General features: G+C 47.7%; 2 protein-coding genes across 2 annotated transcripts in view; one reads left to right on the forward strand and one right to left on the reverse strand.

Moving 5' to 3' along the window:
- The window catches only part of LOC128721762 (flotillin-2), a 129,429-nt gene that overhangs the window by 77,709 nt on the left and 36,542 nt on the right, over positions 1-15,178 (forward strand). The gene's annotated exons all lie outside the window — the stretch shown is intronic.
- Positions 595-12,399, reverse strand: LOC128720815 (glucose dehydrogenase [FAD, quinone]). Its single transcript, XM_053814511.1, has 3 exons — positions 11,984-12,399; positions 2,071-2,321; positions 595-1,997 (listed from the first exon to the last, which is right to left on the reverse strand). The coding sequence occupies exons 1-3, from the start codon at positions 12,397-12,399 to the stop codon at positions 595-597; spliced, it is 2,070 nt and encodes a 689-aa protein (XP_053670486.1).

Below are 15,178 nucleotides of genomic sequence, written 5' to 3' on the forward strand. Positions count from 1 at the left end.
ACGCTTTATTTAAGCTTTAAACAATAGTCATCATTCAGGCGCTATTACTCCTAAATGTAGGCAACACATAGCGTATTATCCTTAAGGTTGGTTTGAACAGTAAAACGAATACACTAAGGAAGAGACATATTCTTCAATTGAAGAATGAAAATTAGGCATTCAAAATGACATAAAAGAAACATTGGACAAAGTATGTTTACTGTATTTATTTACTTAATCCTCTCGTTGGACGCAGTTTACAAATTTATTACAAATTGTAAATTCCTACTTACTTACTTTCAGTCAGTCGTTTTGTATTTTTTGCACAGCGTCTACTGATCTTAAACTGAGCATATTAATATTTCACCAAAACGCCTATCTTATCTACAATCACCTCGCTTAGAGTAATTCTATGGTAACAAGTGATAAACGTATTTACAGCGTTTCGCGTAGTATCATTATTTGCTCTTTTTTTTAGATAGAGCTTCATTCATATCCGCATATTCGATTGTAAAATTTGGCATTGAAATTCAGGACTATTCACAGGAGCTGAACTACCGTGCAGTTGTAGCTGGCATTGCCTTGCTGTTTTCGCAACAGCATTCCTTACTTGGCTTAGCTGACGGAAGTTTCGTTAGCACACACTGTCGAATCAGTCGTCCCAAGCGATAAAGCTGGTTCCGTTTGATTACCGCTGGACACCGTTTCGTTGGCAAACTGCTGTCGCTTGCCACGACGCCACTGACCCTTGGAAAGCCACAGCTCCTTAATCATATCAGCACCCTTCTCTCCGATCATGATAACAGGCGCATTGATATTACCGCTCGTAATGCGTGGCATTATGCTCGCATCAATGACGCGCAGTCCCTTGATGCCGTAGACACGTAGTTTTGGATCCACAACCGCCCAAGGATCATCGGGAGGACCCATCTTAGCCGTGCCGGACATGTGATAGATTGTCATCGTGTACTGGCGAATGGCACAGTCCCAGTACTCATCTGTAAACTCCGGCAGATGCCGACAGTTAGGGACCTGCTTGCTGTGGAAACGAGCTCCAAACCGCTTCATGGCTTGCGTTTCACCAAATGCGATTGCGGCCTTCACACCTTCGCGCAACACACCCACATCGTCTGGATGTGTCAGATAGTTGTGATACAGCAGCGGGTATCGCAAAGGATTGCGTGACTGCAACCTGATGAAACCACGGCTTTTAGGTCGCAGCATCATCGGGAACACACCAAACACGTCCTGGTTGTTGATTGAGCTGAACATGTCCTCGTAGAACTCGTCTTTTAAACCGTGAGCCTTCTTCACCTGATCGCCTCCGTCCGATGGTGTCGATGCACTCGTAAGCATGAACTCGATATCCGGCCAGTCATCCGATTGATTCGCGTACTTGGTACTAAGGAATCCCACCGCTTCCAGGCCGATACTGCTGGTTAGTGGTCCATCCTCCGTTACAGCGTATCGGAGGGCTGAGTTCAGGTTCACCAAACGATTCATAATAACCGAGATAGGCTGATCGATACGGAACACCAGTCCTCCAACAGCGATGTGATCCTGCAGGTTCTGACCCACTCCGGGCAGGTCATGCATAACGGGAACACCAACTCGTTCGAGATTTTCCCGCGGTCCAATTCCGGACAACATCAAAAGGTGCGGTGTACCGATCGCGCCTGCCGAAAGGATCACCTCACGCGTTGCAAACACCTGCTGCGTTTTCCCGTGGCGAATAAACTCGACACCCAACGCACGGCGCGATTCCGGATCCAGGATTACGCGAGTCACGTGCGAAAACAGTGCCACGTGCAGATTTTTGCGGTTGCGCACAGGTCGCAGGAAGGCCTTTGAAGTACTACAGCGTGTGCCGCGACGCATCGTGAACTGAAAGAAGGCGAAACCGGTTTGCTGCTCACCGTTCACGTCCACTATGTCGTAGCCCATTTCTTCGCCCGCCTGCAAGAAGGACACACCGAGTGGCGTTAGATAGGGTGCATCTTGCACTTGTAACAGTCCTCCTGAAAGAAGAGAAAGTGTCGATTGATGAGGTTGTTCTTAAGCATCTTGTGAGCATTATCTCCTCAAGCTTACCGGTTCCGTGTTGTCGTTTGTTGCGTGCCAGGTAGGGATTCCGTTGGTCTTCCGATTTGCGGAAGTACGGCAGGACGTCCTCGTAGCCCCAGCCAGGATTACCGAGTGCTCTCCATAGATCGAAGTCGCGCTTGTTGCCACGAATGTACAGCATCGTGTTGAGTACCGACGAGCCGCCAAGGACTTTACCGCGCGTCCAGCAGCAGCGATTGTCCTTCATCGCCTGGCATGCCGTCTTTTGTGGCTGGGTTCTGTAATGATTAAATTATAGTAAACGTTTAATCCTCCTTTCACTAGGTAGAAAGCATCCTAGCAAAGGGTTAGTAATGACATTGCAAAAGCTGACTAAACAGAAAACATTTGCCATTGATCGCTCGATTGACCTTAGAGTGTTACAATGCGGTGTGTTTTTGCAAATATCATCAAAATTTGCACTTTGACCTAGTTTAGCGCTGAGTCATTGTGATGAGAAATCGTCTTGACCTTCTTCGAGCTTGACAACGAATTCGTTTATCATTTATTTAATCCTTCTCCATGGTCCAATGATACCACATTCGGCGAGATGTTCGCGCTTTCTGATGTGACTAGTCCTTTCAACTCGGTTCTTTCCCTCTTTAGGGTCTGAGTCAGTTATTAGGGAGATTTGATTAATAGTCCTCGTATCCACAACAATCTAACTGCCAGGTCAAACATTCGACAGGATTCGACATTCGTGTGCTTAACTTCGTAAAGTCAAAAGCCATTTGATGAACAAAACGTTTAAATCATTAGTTTCCTTCTATCAATGTACTATCCCAGATTCGAGACTTAATGGTGTGTGCGTTCACGATGGCCTCCCTAACATTGGTGGTTAAGATCAAGGGTAATATGCAAATGTTGCGCCCTTATGGGCTATGCAAATGGATGTTGCATTTATGGGACAAAGATGACATCGAACTCAAATTTGACAACCCTCCCTTTGGTCCCATATAATATGCTGATTGATTGAACGAAATTGAATTTTAAATCATTTGACATTTGTTATCCGCCCTTGCGGAAGCTATCAAAAAGCACGAAAGGCGATAAGTTCCTATGAGTTCACGCACCAACGCTAGAGGCGAATATTGTTGCTTCGAAATGCGCCATAAGTAGATCCATGTGTAACGGCGGCCATCGCTACAACTCGCGGGTCATGGTGAAGAAATTTGTCTCGAAGCACGAGCTTATTTGTCATATCGGCGTTACTTGTTGGTGGAGGTGGGCTGCGCAAACAAATGAGCCATGTTCGGCAGTCAATCTCACCCCCAAGCTGCATCATCTTCAGCTGCTGCTTGGGCTGGGGTGTCATGGAATCATCGAAAAACCCCCTCAAGGTCGCCCAAACGCGACACACGTAATAACCCTGCCGAACACGATATGACCACCGGTGAGTTTGCAGTGAGTTTGCCCGTGACCAGAAGTTGCCCAAAACCTGCGTCGTCGAGTGCTTCCTACAGAGCAGGTTTCGAGCGCGGTTTGCTTCAGGTGTTGAAATACAGTGATCCATATAAAACGCCGAATGCCGTCCTGGTAGTTTGGCCTTTGCTGTCAAGGCTCGCTGCCAGAATTTGTAAAGTTGTAGCTCCACGTGTCATAGCCTCGAAGAATTAGGCGCTAGAATTACCGAACGCGTTTGCATCACAGGTTCTTGTTTTGTTGTTATGCTGCCGCAAGGAGAACAGCTTCATTAAAGAAATATTGCTGAATCAAGCAGCTTGCATGCAATGAAGTCCTTGCGACGGTTTGAGTCGTTGCTCAGGGTGTAGCGAAAAATCCTTGAGCCGTCGAAAAAACGACCCTTCGAGTGTCGGATGCATCTCACGAAATGATCACGTACGCCAGTCTTCACCAACCTTGGGAAAATGCGTGCTCTACGTACTCGACTCTCCTACTGCTTTTCCATCGGCAACCGGAATGGATGTTGAGTAGGAGAAAAAAGAATCGATAATGATGCGCCCACACGTAGCCACGTAGGTGTAGGTAAGACACCCAAACCGTTGCATAACGTAAAATTGTATCAATTTGTAGCGGACAATTAGTCCCACCTTCCATCGCTGCACGCGTCTACACGCGTCTACTTCAATAAAAAATAACAATCTTCCTTCATGTAGTGCATCTTTATGACCGCACCGTGTGAAGTGGCCCTTCGTGTTGGTGGACAGCTTGTGGAGGGATGGGATTATAATGTCCCCACTTTAGCTACGGTTCGATTGCCTACTCGCCTAGCCAAGGTTGCCCTTTATTACGGGCGCCATCGAGCGGTTTCTATACGTTGTCTCGTCTGGTCTCATGGTGTCAAATTGAAAATTAAGAAAAGCGTTTCTAAATTAATCATTGTTCACCCAAGCTGTCACGCTCTCGGGGGTTGGGGATTCTATTCTCTCCGAATGGCCTCGCGTTGCTTTGCAACATCCACCCGTCGATCACTGGTCCGCCTTGTCCTACCAAACTTTAAGATGGCCGATGGAAAGCGCCCATGTTTGATTTGCTGGTTGAGCAGAAACCACCGAGTTAAATACCAATCCATTACACGCCCGATCAACTCGACGCGTGAAACGTGTTGCAGAAACATTTTTCCGGTCCCACGATCGCACCGTTTTTCTCGTGGCTTTTGTTTAACCATCCCAACCGATCAATTTGGCTCCTCTAATGATGCGTTCCTTTTGCTGCCTGCCTGTTTTTTCTTCCCAATGCATGCGAAATGAGATTTTGCGTTCGCTTTCTGACGCTTTAATCGCGAAGAACCCACCACTACGGGTGCACCAGTTTATGCTTCCTATCGCTATCAAGCGCACTAATGAGCCACTGCAATTCACACCTTTTCTTTTCTTTTGCGCTAACAATACGACGAGCCACCAATCTGCGCGATATCGCGTTTCGGGACGAGCCGGGTTTCAGATGGAAACGCAACACTCAAACGCTTCCCGACAAAGCAAGCTTTGCATTTTCCCGGCTCGCAAGTGCCGGCAACTATGGTTGTTACGTGTTACGATGCGATTCGATTTCACGCCAGCGCATTCAGTATTCTACGGGCGCATCGGTCGGTTGTGGCTTATGCAACTTGGCCACTGGCACATCCTGCCCTGCACCGAAAAGGGAAAGTGATTGGAGTGCGCTGGCATTTACCGGCGTCGTAAGGGTGGAAGATGGAAAAAAAATCTCACCCCAAAGCGGGCGGGCGAAAGTTAAGCAAAACCGCGCTTCAGTAATTACCGAAGGTTCCATGCAAATTGGTTCTGCCATAATGGTTGAATGTTGTTTTTTGCTTTGGGTTGGCTCACTTAATCGTCTTTTCATTTTGTTTTACTGGACACCATTACTTGCTAAAATTGGATCATTTAAAGCGGTGGTAGATCGTTGGTTGATACGCTGCCGTTGCTTCATGGAATTAATTCTCCATCTCCTCAATGTGGGAGGATAACGCTGACGATCGTTATCAGAACTCAATCGCGCGCTTGCCACTCAACAAGCAGAGAAAACAAGCTTTATGGATGGCAGCTTGTTGCTGATTCATTTCGAATCCCAATCGCCGATGGAAAACCGGTTCCATTGGCCCAGAAACGGAGTACATTGAGGTAGGTCTGGTTAGTGTCCAGCGGAGGGAAGTGAATTGTCCGGCAGGAAACTTAAAACACCCCCCAAAAAAGCGTCTCCACAGGTGGAGCGATTGCCCGAATCTTAACCAATCTTTCGATGGGGCAATCGGGCTTATAAACGTGCGCTATAGTTTCTCCTTAACATCGACCATAAACCATCGTTGCATTATGTATCGCGGACAGCGTGAAAGTATATTAAAAGCCTTGTACTTCACCTGCCGCTGTTGATTCGTAAAATGTAAAAATAACTTATCTTCTTCAAACAACGTCGATTTCACCGGAATGGCATCATTTATTTTTGGCACTGGAAAATTGCAAAAGAATATCAACTACAAGGTGGCAATACCTCCCGCGGAGCGAAGGGAAAGTTTTACGAACTCAGTCATGCAGTACTGATAGTTTTATTGAACGTTGTTTCACCTGTAACCTTGTGGTGGTATATTGGTGAGGTGAAAAGGAGAGAGGTAAGATAATTATGGAGTTTAATTTTAAACTGTAAAGCAGCGCAAATTAAAACGAAAAACGGCCATTACCGACCTTTCAAATCGTCGTCATCTACGACAGAACACTTATCCTTATGATTGATTGTTGTCCTTTTGGATGTGCTGAATGTTCTTGTCCTTAATTCAATTAATGTGACCTTTTTTTTCCGGAATAAACACTTCATTATGCTTTCATTTGACTGGAAATGGCATATAGTTAACGTCGAATCATTTATTACCCGTAGTAAAGATGACACGTGATGCTGTCCGTCTGACCCCATGAATGCAAGTACTCGCAGTAAATTTGATGTTTTAGTAACCACCGCAAGGAGGAAAACAAAACGCTCCATTCACTCCCCTCAGGGGGCGTGTGGAATAAACGATAATTGTGCTCTTCTTGGGGCGTTTTGGTGCAATTCTGCAACCCACCGCGAGTTGCCGGTAAAGTTCAAGTTCAATCGTACTCGGCAGTGAAGTCGCTCCTGCAATCACCCTCGGTTGCTAATGGTTTCGCCTGAGGTCGTAATTTGCACTCACTGCTGACCTCCCGGGCAATGCTTTTTTTCTTTCGGTAAACCTTAAAGCCTGTTTTTTTTTTACTTCGCTATGGTCACGCGTGTTTTGCGCCATTCTTCCGGCGAACGCTTTCACTGAAGAGCGCACGAGAGAAGGCTACACGCGCGCGGGATTTGTGATTTGTGAACTTGACATTGGCAGCGTTCCGTTTTGGAGCCACGTTACGTAATTAAACCGCTCGGTTGAAAATGTGGCGTTAAATGTTAGCCACCAGCCCGCCAAAACGATATAAAAATAGTGTAGACGCGAGAGAGAGCATTAAAAGCAACCTCTGCAGGAAGCGATTGCGTGTAAACGGCTGCTCCAAGGATGGTGCATTTTAACTACCGGGTGGTAAGGCAACCTCGCCGTAACCCAAATTGCTTTCGTTAACGTTCAAGATCGTGTTGGCTAAAGAAGGGAGACTTCGAGCTCCGTGAGATTAGATCGTAGCTAAGACCCTGCCCAGAGGTCAACAGGGTGACTACATAATCCGTGCAGCTGTGTTGCTTCCTGGATCAATGCTGCCTTCACTAGACGATTGCGGCGATTAATATCTTCGTCTGCGTGTGTTTTGTTGATGAATTTCAAAAGCAAAACAGTTACAACCCTTCTGTCTGTTTTGTTAATTATCCCAGCATTTTGTGGAGGCGTGCTTTCGAGCCAAAAACCGCTCGATCAACGGACAGATATCGAATGTTGCATTTATTTTATGCTTCATCGTACGCTCGCGCGCCCTTCATGGGTGCACCTTCGCTGGCGCGTGATCATTAAAAACGAGTTAGCTATTCCGCACGATTGGCTGTGGAAAAGCGTGTTACGGGTAACGAGTCGGCGCCAGGTCGGCAAGCAAAAGCCGTAACCTTTCACATCCACCGCCAGGGTTTGCGGTTATGATTCGGATCGCGCGGCAAACACTAACGATCGAACATCAAATACATGTGTGCACTTATGCAAGTCCATTTATCGTAAGCTGCCGGTAGCTGGCATGGCGCTATAGCGCGTTCAAACAGCTCCCCTACCCGACGAGAAGCCTCTGAACCATCCGATCGAGTCGTCCGGCTTGGGGTTGACGGTTATCGTGGACGCATAAATGAATCCACCATCGCCCCGTGGAATGAGGTAACGGAACTGAGACTTTTTACGAACAAAAAAAAACATACTTTGCCACACAAACATAACTTGGTTCCGGGCGATGGTTTTCGCTCAGTTCCACCAGAGGTCGCACGAGTCAAAGACAACAAAAAAAGCTAGCCCTAAAGAAAAGAAAAGAGTCGAAAAATAACAGGCACCCAAATCGTCTGGCTTCCGCTCATTGGAATCATTATGCTGGCAGCGATTATCAGACACAACCACCCTGTTGATCGTTCGTGGTTTCATGGTGAGTGTTTTGGGGGGCTTTTTTTTCCTCATTCGTCGAGAGGTGTAACCTACATGCCAGCTCGTACGAAGGCTCGTACGCATTTCACATCAGATCGAGGAGTTTTTTTTTGGTGGCACGCGAACGGAAGGGTTTGGACGTTTACGGCTGGCTGGCGCAAATATAACGCGATGAAAATGTCGGAAAATTTTCGAGAAGTTAGCGATCGCGCCACGGTCGGAAGGGTACCAGGGTACCGTTCGTTGTAAGTGGGCACTTTCACTGCTAATGACCGGTTGTGGAGCATCCATCTTCAAGACTTCTGCCCAGAAAGGGGGCGAGAATTTGTGAATGAATCAAAATTAGATCAATGCGTCTGCTGCTGCGTTGCTTCATCTCTCATCCCTTGCTCAGGTGGAATGTAACGCTGTTGAAGCCTCGCAAAAAGGAACTAATTTACCGTTCGGCATTTCTATGTTGGCCAAAAATGATGGAACTGTTGAATTTAGCAGCTTGAGTCATTTCAGAAATTAATCAACACCTGTGGTGTGGCTCAAAGGGTTCAATTTAATTCCGCCTAAATGTATCATCACCGAGCGCGCGCGCGAGAGAGAGAGAGATGGAGAGAAACCTTTCGACCGAGGAACCTGTCCGCGATTGTGGTGATCTTCAAAATGCGTTACCTTCGGTCCAAGTTCAATGTATCGCTTTGACTGGACCCCGGCCCCAAACACTGCTTCACCCTTGCCAGTGCGGTGGCAATGAGGCAAACGAGACGATTAGACGAATCTCGAGAAAGGGAAACTGAAAATAAAATAAAGAGAGAGAGAAAAACAACACTACACCACCACCAACCGCCAGTGTTTCCCTTCATGAGGGCTCGATGATGCTGCCGAGCAGGAGGTCTCCAACACTGTGCCGGTTGCTGGGTAGCATTCGTTGGGCTTTTTTGGGGCTGAAGGCCCTCGACCTTTTTTTTCTCTCTCACAGCTTACAAGGTTTAAAGCTTCGTTCTGCTGGACCCTGCGGATAGGCTCGAAAGATTGTTTTTTTTTTCATGTTGCCCGTGTTATTGCCGCTTCCTTAATGAATGGCTCCTTTTCCACGGAGCAAAGGCAACATACAGCCTGTCTGGAGCTGATATTACAAGTTTGCCGCAAGTGGTATGCAATTTTTCCCCCGCACGAAAGAGCTCATTTCTGGCTCTCTATGGGCCCTGGGGCAGTTCATTCTTCAGCATGTCATGTCTGGCCCGTTTCGACCGAGGCTAGGTCAATCGAGATATACGGTTCGATTGATCGGATCAATGAGCCGATAGAAAGGCAATTCCCGTGCGCTGTTTCAATAGCTGCCACGCTCCAGCGTCAGGTCAATTGCTTTCAATCATCATGTACCGTTTGCGCAGCATAATTATGATAAAAGATCTTTCCCGTGCGTTAATCACACGGTCTCGATGGCAAGCGAACCCGAGCTGTCCGTTCGATCGCCGCTGTTTGATGAAGAAATAAATTTTAATATACCAGAACGGTGGCGTGTTGAACGAAGCAAAAAAAAAATGGATGGTATGTTTTTATTATCTCATTTTCTCTCCCCTGTTTGGACTTTTGTTAGCGTTTGAAATATCACCTCGCTCGAGCGGAGGGATTACGATACGCGACGCGCGTTAATCGGGTAGTCGATAGGGGATGGAACGAAGGATATTACCCACGCGCGCTAAAAAAAAATCCCTTCCAGCAACAGGCCGCAAAATCGCGATCCAACTCATTAGCTGCTCGAATTCGCCCCCTTTTGGGTCGGCTAACCCGGTTTGTGATAAGCGTTCACCATGGGCGCGCGATCGGATGTTGGACCGCTTCAAAGCGTCACCAATTTCGTATGCATCGGCAACAACCGTAAGCAATAGAGCCAACAAAGCGCGACCCAATAGGCGCTCGTGTGGTGATGGACCGGCTGCTGCAAATCGATCCTCTAAGGTCACCCAAACTGGTTTGGTTTTCGATTGAGGAGAACAACCAAAAAAAAAAAAGAAACAATATGCCCACAAAACCATCCTTAAACGCCAAAATCGGTCACGATACGTTCGGCATCGCTTTCACTGGCAAATGATTGAAATACCAGCCAGTCGTCGGTGGTGTTTCTTTTGGGTTAGTTTATGTTCCAGGCTAACGTGAGCTGTTTGTGTGCGTTTTCGAGTTTTTGCACCCTTAGCGGTGCAGGTGTGCGCGAATATCCAACACGCGCCTGTATGCAATTATGGGTGGTGTTTTTTTTTTCGTCCTGTTTGTTGAAATTTAATTAACATAACCAAATTTTTAATCCTTTTGGATCATTTCGATTCAAATTTCAAAAAGAAGCATGTCATAATTCGTATAATATTTAGGTAAACGTTGCTTGGGAGTGATTTTTTTTCTTTCACCAGAGCGATGATGATTAATTATTATCCGCACACGACTTCGTGACTCTAAATACTCCGACCCCACGTGCAACTGTCGCCCACTTTTGGTGTCGACTACTTTCAACTCGCACGAGCTCACAGCACAAATTAATTCCGCTTCCAAGCGGGAAAAACCACACCACTGAACCCACACCGCGACGTTGGGCAGCATTCCAAATTTTGCCAAATTAATATGAAACCAACGAGCGCAGCTGTGCTTGCTGCTGCCAGTTGGGTATGCATTTTATCGGGTTGCTCGTAAAGTGAAATCGCACCGTCGGAAGCGCCAAACATCGGTATGGGATTGCCGCGTTTAGGGCCGCTACTCGTCCACGGAGCCGCCGATATTTATCTTCCACCAAAGTCCGCTTCCCATGTGCGCCGGTTCGGTTGTCGAAATACTCACCCGGAACGTGGTGAAGGTGCTACGCATTAAAATGGCGATCGCGAGCTTAAAGTGCCGTTGTTTGGCAGCCGAGCAGGATTAAGATTAATAATGTGAAAATGTGTTTCGAGCGTGAGGCAAACGGCAGCGGTTGCATAATGTTCGCTCGATACGTATGGTGACTGAAGTGGGCCGCACTGATTAGTAAGGGCTACTATTTCGTGCTTAAGTATGTGATCAATAGGTTTGCAGCAACAAAAGCAGCAGGTATTTTTTATTAGCCTGCATTTACTATTTCTAATTGATTGTGCGATTCTTTTTCCCTGGACTATTTCTTCATCTAAGTTTGAACCTAAGCTATTAATAAATCACTCTTACTTTAAGACATCTCTCAATTTCCTCTCAATCGGCTTCACGTTTTAAAATTCGATAAATCTCCCGCTCAAAATTAGCACCTTCATCGCGTTCGTCACCCAGCGTTAAAATCAATCACATTTCGATTCTACCCCGCTGGACTATCGCCATCAGGTATCACCTCAAAACGACCTTCAACCGTCCACTCCACGGTAAAGGTGGAGTGGTTTCGATTCATTCTGCCTTCAGAAGGTCGCACGCCACGCGAGCTACCACGCGCGCAATATAGTGTCGAAAGGCCCTCACTTAACGCTTCCCTGCAAGTCAGGCCGCCTCAACGCCCGGTGCGTTTTCGTGTGGCTTGCTGCATGTAAAGCCCCACTGACGCAATCCTGCACTTGTCGCTCACCGAACGAGCCCTAGCCGATCCTCGCGGGAAGTGTTTTTCTCGTGTACCAGTTCTTGAGCTCGACCGGAACGCCACGCCTGAACAGGTTCACGATCAGCCATGCTGCAACGGCACCTGTTGGCGGGCTTATTTGGCAGTCGTACCAGTTGCAGTCAAAATTGCGCAGATCCAATTGCGTTCCTTCGTGCCTAACGCCGAAGGTTGTTCGACAACTTTCTGAAATTGCAGAACTTCCAACCGGGCAAACACACCACGAGCTGTGGCAATATGTGGCTCACTATCTCTATGCCTCGTATTTGTGCAATCGAAATGCGGCTTACCTGTACTTCCAATCCAGCTTGCTCTTGTGCAGATACAGCGACAGGATGGGCACGTCGGATATTTCGGTTTCGTGACCACCAGCCTCCAACAGCAACACCTTCCAACCACCAATCTCGGACAACCGTGAGGCAACGACGGCTCCAGCCGATCCCGCGCCAACTACGACGAAATCATACTCCCGATCAACCTCCGGCACGTTGAAGGGACGATTTTCCGGATCAAACAGATCGTAGTTGTAGTACGCGAGGGACGCGATCAGAATCGGCACGATCGCTAGCTTCCCAACACCGATGACGGCCGTGGCCGCACTAATCGCCGCACCAACAGCCGTCGTCAAACCGACAGCTGCGGCAGGAGTCGCTTTAAAGGCGGCTCCTGCCAACAACGGCACGAGCGTGCCGAATGACACCACCATTGGCTCGGTGTGGTGTTGATCCTGGCAGCAAAGACTGCTTTTCCCGCGAGGATTTCCACCGGAAAGCTTGACTCGTTGCCTCTTGGGAGCTTTCTCTCTTGCACTCGCTCGCGCCAGAAATCAATCCAATTTTCCCCCCCAAATCGAGTGCACTCATCAGCAATCACCAATGCGCGGAGACAGAGTGTCGGTTTCGCGGAAGCTCGTCGCTATTCGCGCCACACCATCAGCATCAATCACTGCACAAACTCACGTCGCACGCACGCACACCGCAGACACTTTCACCAATTTTTCACCGCGCATGGCGTGGCGAGGGCTCCTTGTTTCGAGGCGCTCACCGTGCGATCCCGTTGTGATCGTGCTTCAAAAACTTTTGCCCACAAACAGCGTATGGATGGGGCCGCTAATTATTGTGGCCGAGATGCGACTCCGATCGAAAAGTGTAACGTGACCACCAGGAACTGTGCGATGGAATAAAATGCGGCGACCCCAAAAAGTGCGTCGTCAAGGTGCGCGCGATCGCACACATAGACACACACACTTACACACGCGAGAGAGACGGGAAAACAGCGAACCGATCGCACCGATCGCCGACACTGGACTGATCGAGTCTGCACGAGCCAGCACGTGGATTATGCAATTTTCAGCCGCTGCGGTTGAGCGCCGCACACTAAGAGCCTGCCCAAATGCCGCCGCAGAGCCGTGTTTGCAAAGCCAGTGGTGGTAACGCGATGGTGCTGGTGTGAGTGCGCGTGATCGCGCGAAAACACAATGATGTCTCGCAGCCCATCGAAGGCGCTCGTGTGTCACGCACGAAAAATATGCTCCTGCGGTTCTGCGGTGTGAGTGTGTGCGTGGAAAACCGTAGCGATGGGGGAAAAGCTCAGCAGGGAAAACCCCTCCATGGGACATGGGAGGCAGCTGAGATCACGTACGCGAGGCGAATGAAGTCGTCGAAGCACAACGGGTGCTAGAACGGGCGTGGATTGCAACGGCAAGTTTTTGAGCTCGCCCGCTGATTGCGTCGAACATCGCCGGCAGCATAATGCGCATGATGCGCATATGAGCATCGTGCAATATGTGAGCAACCGAAGGCGAGAGAACCCCCCGAAAGCTTCTTGCCCGTGTTTGGTTGCCGGCGGGTTAACAAATTGTTATGAAGGTGTTTCGGTTTGCTAGCGTATTTCGCAGTAGGTCGCGATCAGGTTCGCGTCCTTCATCTTTTTTTTTCGAGAGCTTTTCTGATTAGGGAAATATTTATGAACCTTGAATATTTAACACAAGGATTTTGCCTGATCAAATTTAGCCCTAAAATATCGCTCCGAAGAAGGAGGTTTTCGCAATAGCTTGTTCCAGATTCGGAAGCGCGTAAAGTTCAAATAAACATGATAATACTGCGTGCGGAAGACACTTCCCTTTTCATGTTTATGCTGTGCACATACGCGCATTTCTCGTACTTCCCCATTTCGTTTCACATAAGCTTGCTGTCGGTTCCTAGACACACTTCCCGAGCTGGATCGAATAACCAATAAGGCTTCCTCGTGCTCTTGAAGCGTGAATCGTTGTACCATTTTTGCAACAGGCTGCTTTTTCTTCACACTCCCGGTAAACGATCGCATTGATTTATAGCAACTTACTTCAATCGTTCCGCCCGACATGCCAGGGCTGCTTTCCTGATTCACTCGACCAATGTACGAGCCCACAGTGTACATAGTTTTAATGGATCGATGCGTGCGAAAGGGAAACGAAACTTGAAATCAGCATAAAAAAATCAAACAATGCAATAAGTCAACTATCCTTCGAGCGTCGAGTGGACGTACGTTGGACAGGCGATAAACGATATATCTTTCCCAGGGCTTAGCTGAAGATCAACCCGTTGGCCTTTGTGTTTGTTTGCCGGATGATTTTAGGCAAATAGTGCGTTATAGCCGCAAATGGAAAATCAAACCAAACCGACGAATACGCAATCGTGATGATTTTGTTATCATCACATTCACGCGTCTCTCTGTCGCATTTTTTTTTTCTTCTCAAACACTCTCATCCGTCACCCAATTTTGGGCGGCACCTGAGCACGATCGATCGAGCTTTGATTTCGTCTTCAAACGGTGACCTTCACCGAGATCCGCGGGCCGCGATCAACGGCGGTTCCGTTTGATTCGGTAATCGCCACGGAAACCCGACGAGGGAGAGAGCGCAAAACCACGTTGTCTGACGTCACGCCTCAAAGAAGGTTAAGAGCACCCGGGTGACAATGGACACGCGTGATCGAGCAACTAGTTGACGGTATAACTGATGCAGGGCTGACCTTGCATCGTTGCATTTTGTTTTATGACGCCGCGACCTTTTTGTTAAATGGTGACATTAGAAGATTTTTTTCCGGCATTTAAGCATCTAATGAAACCAATTGGTCTATGCGGCTAATCTAACGACCAGTTTTGGTCGATTTTGATCCCTTTTTTTTACGTTGACACCATGGTAATCCAAGTGATTCAAAACTCCACCCTGAGAACGAAGTAGACCGTGTGTTCAAGGAACGCTCCAAGTTCATCGGGGTCGTTACGGCTCTGTATGGATTTTAAATAAAATTTAAAGTGAAGGTGTACACAAAAACACTTTGGCTAAATTATAAAAACCTTGTCCTTACGCTTAAGCTATTACGTGAAAATACGTTCACTTCGCCCCCTGGACGGTGGTAATATTCGCAATACGATTATACATTTAGGCGTATCTGTCGTTGTCATACTTTCGATTTCTCTTCAGCACGCTGCACATTTCGTTC

The sequence above is a fragment of the Anopheles nili genome, chromosome 2 (genome assembly GCF_943737925.1).
Source record: "Anopheles nili chromosome 2, idAnoNiliSN_F5_01, whole genome shotgun sequence".
NCBI lineage: Eukaryota > Metazoa > Arthropoda > Insecta > Diptera > Culicidae > Anopheles > Anopheles nili.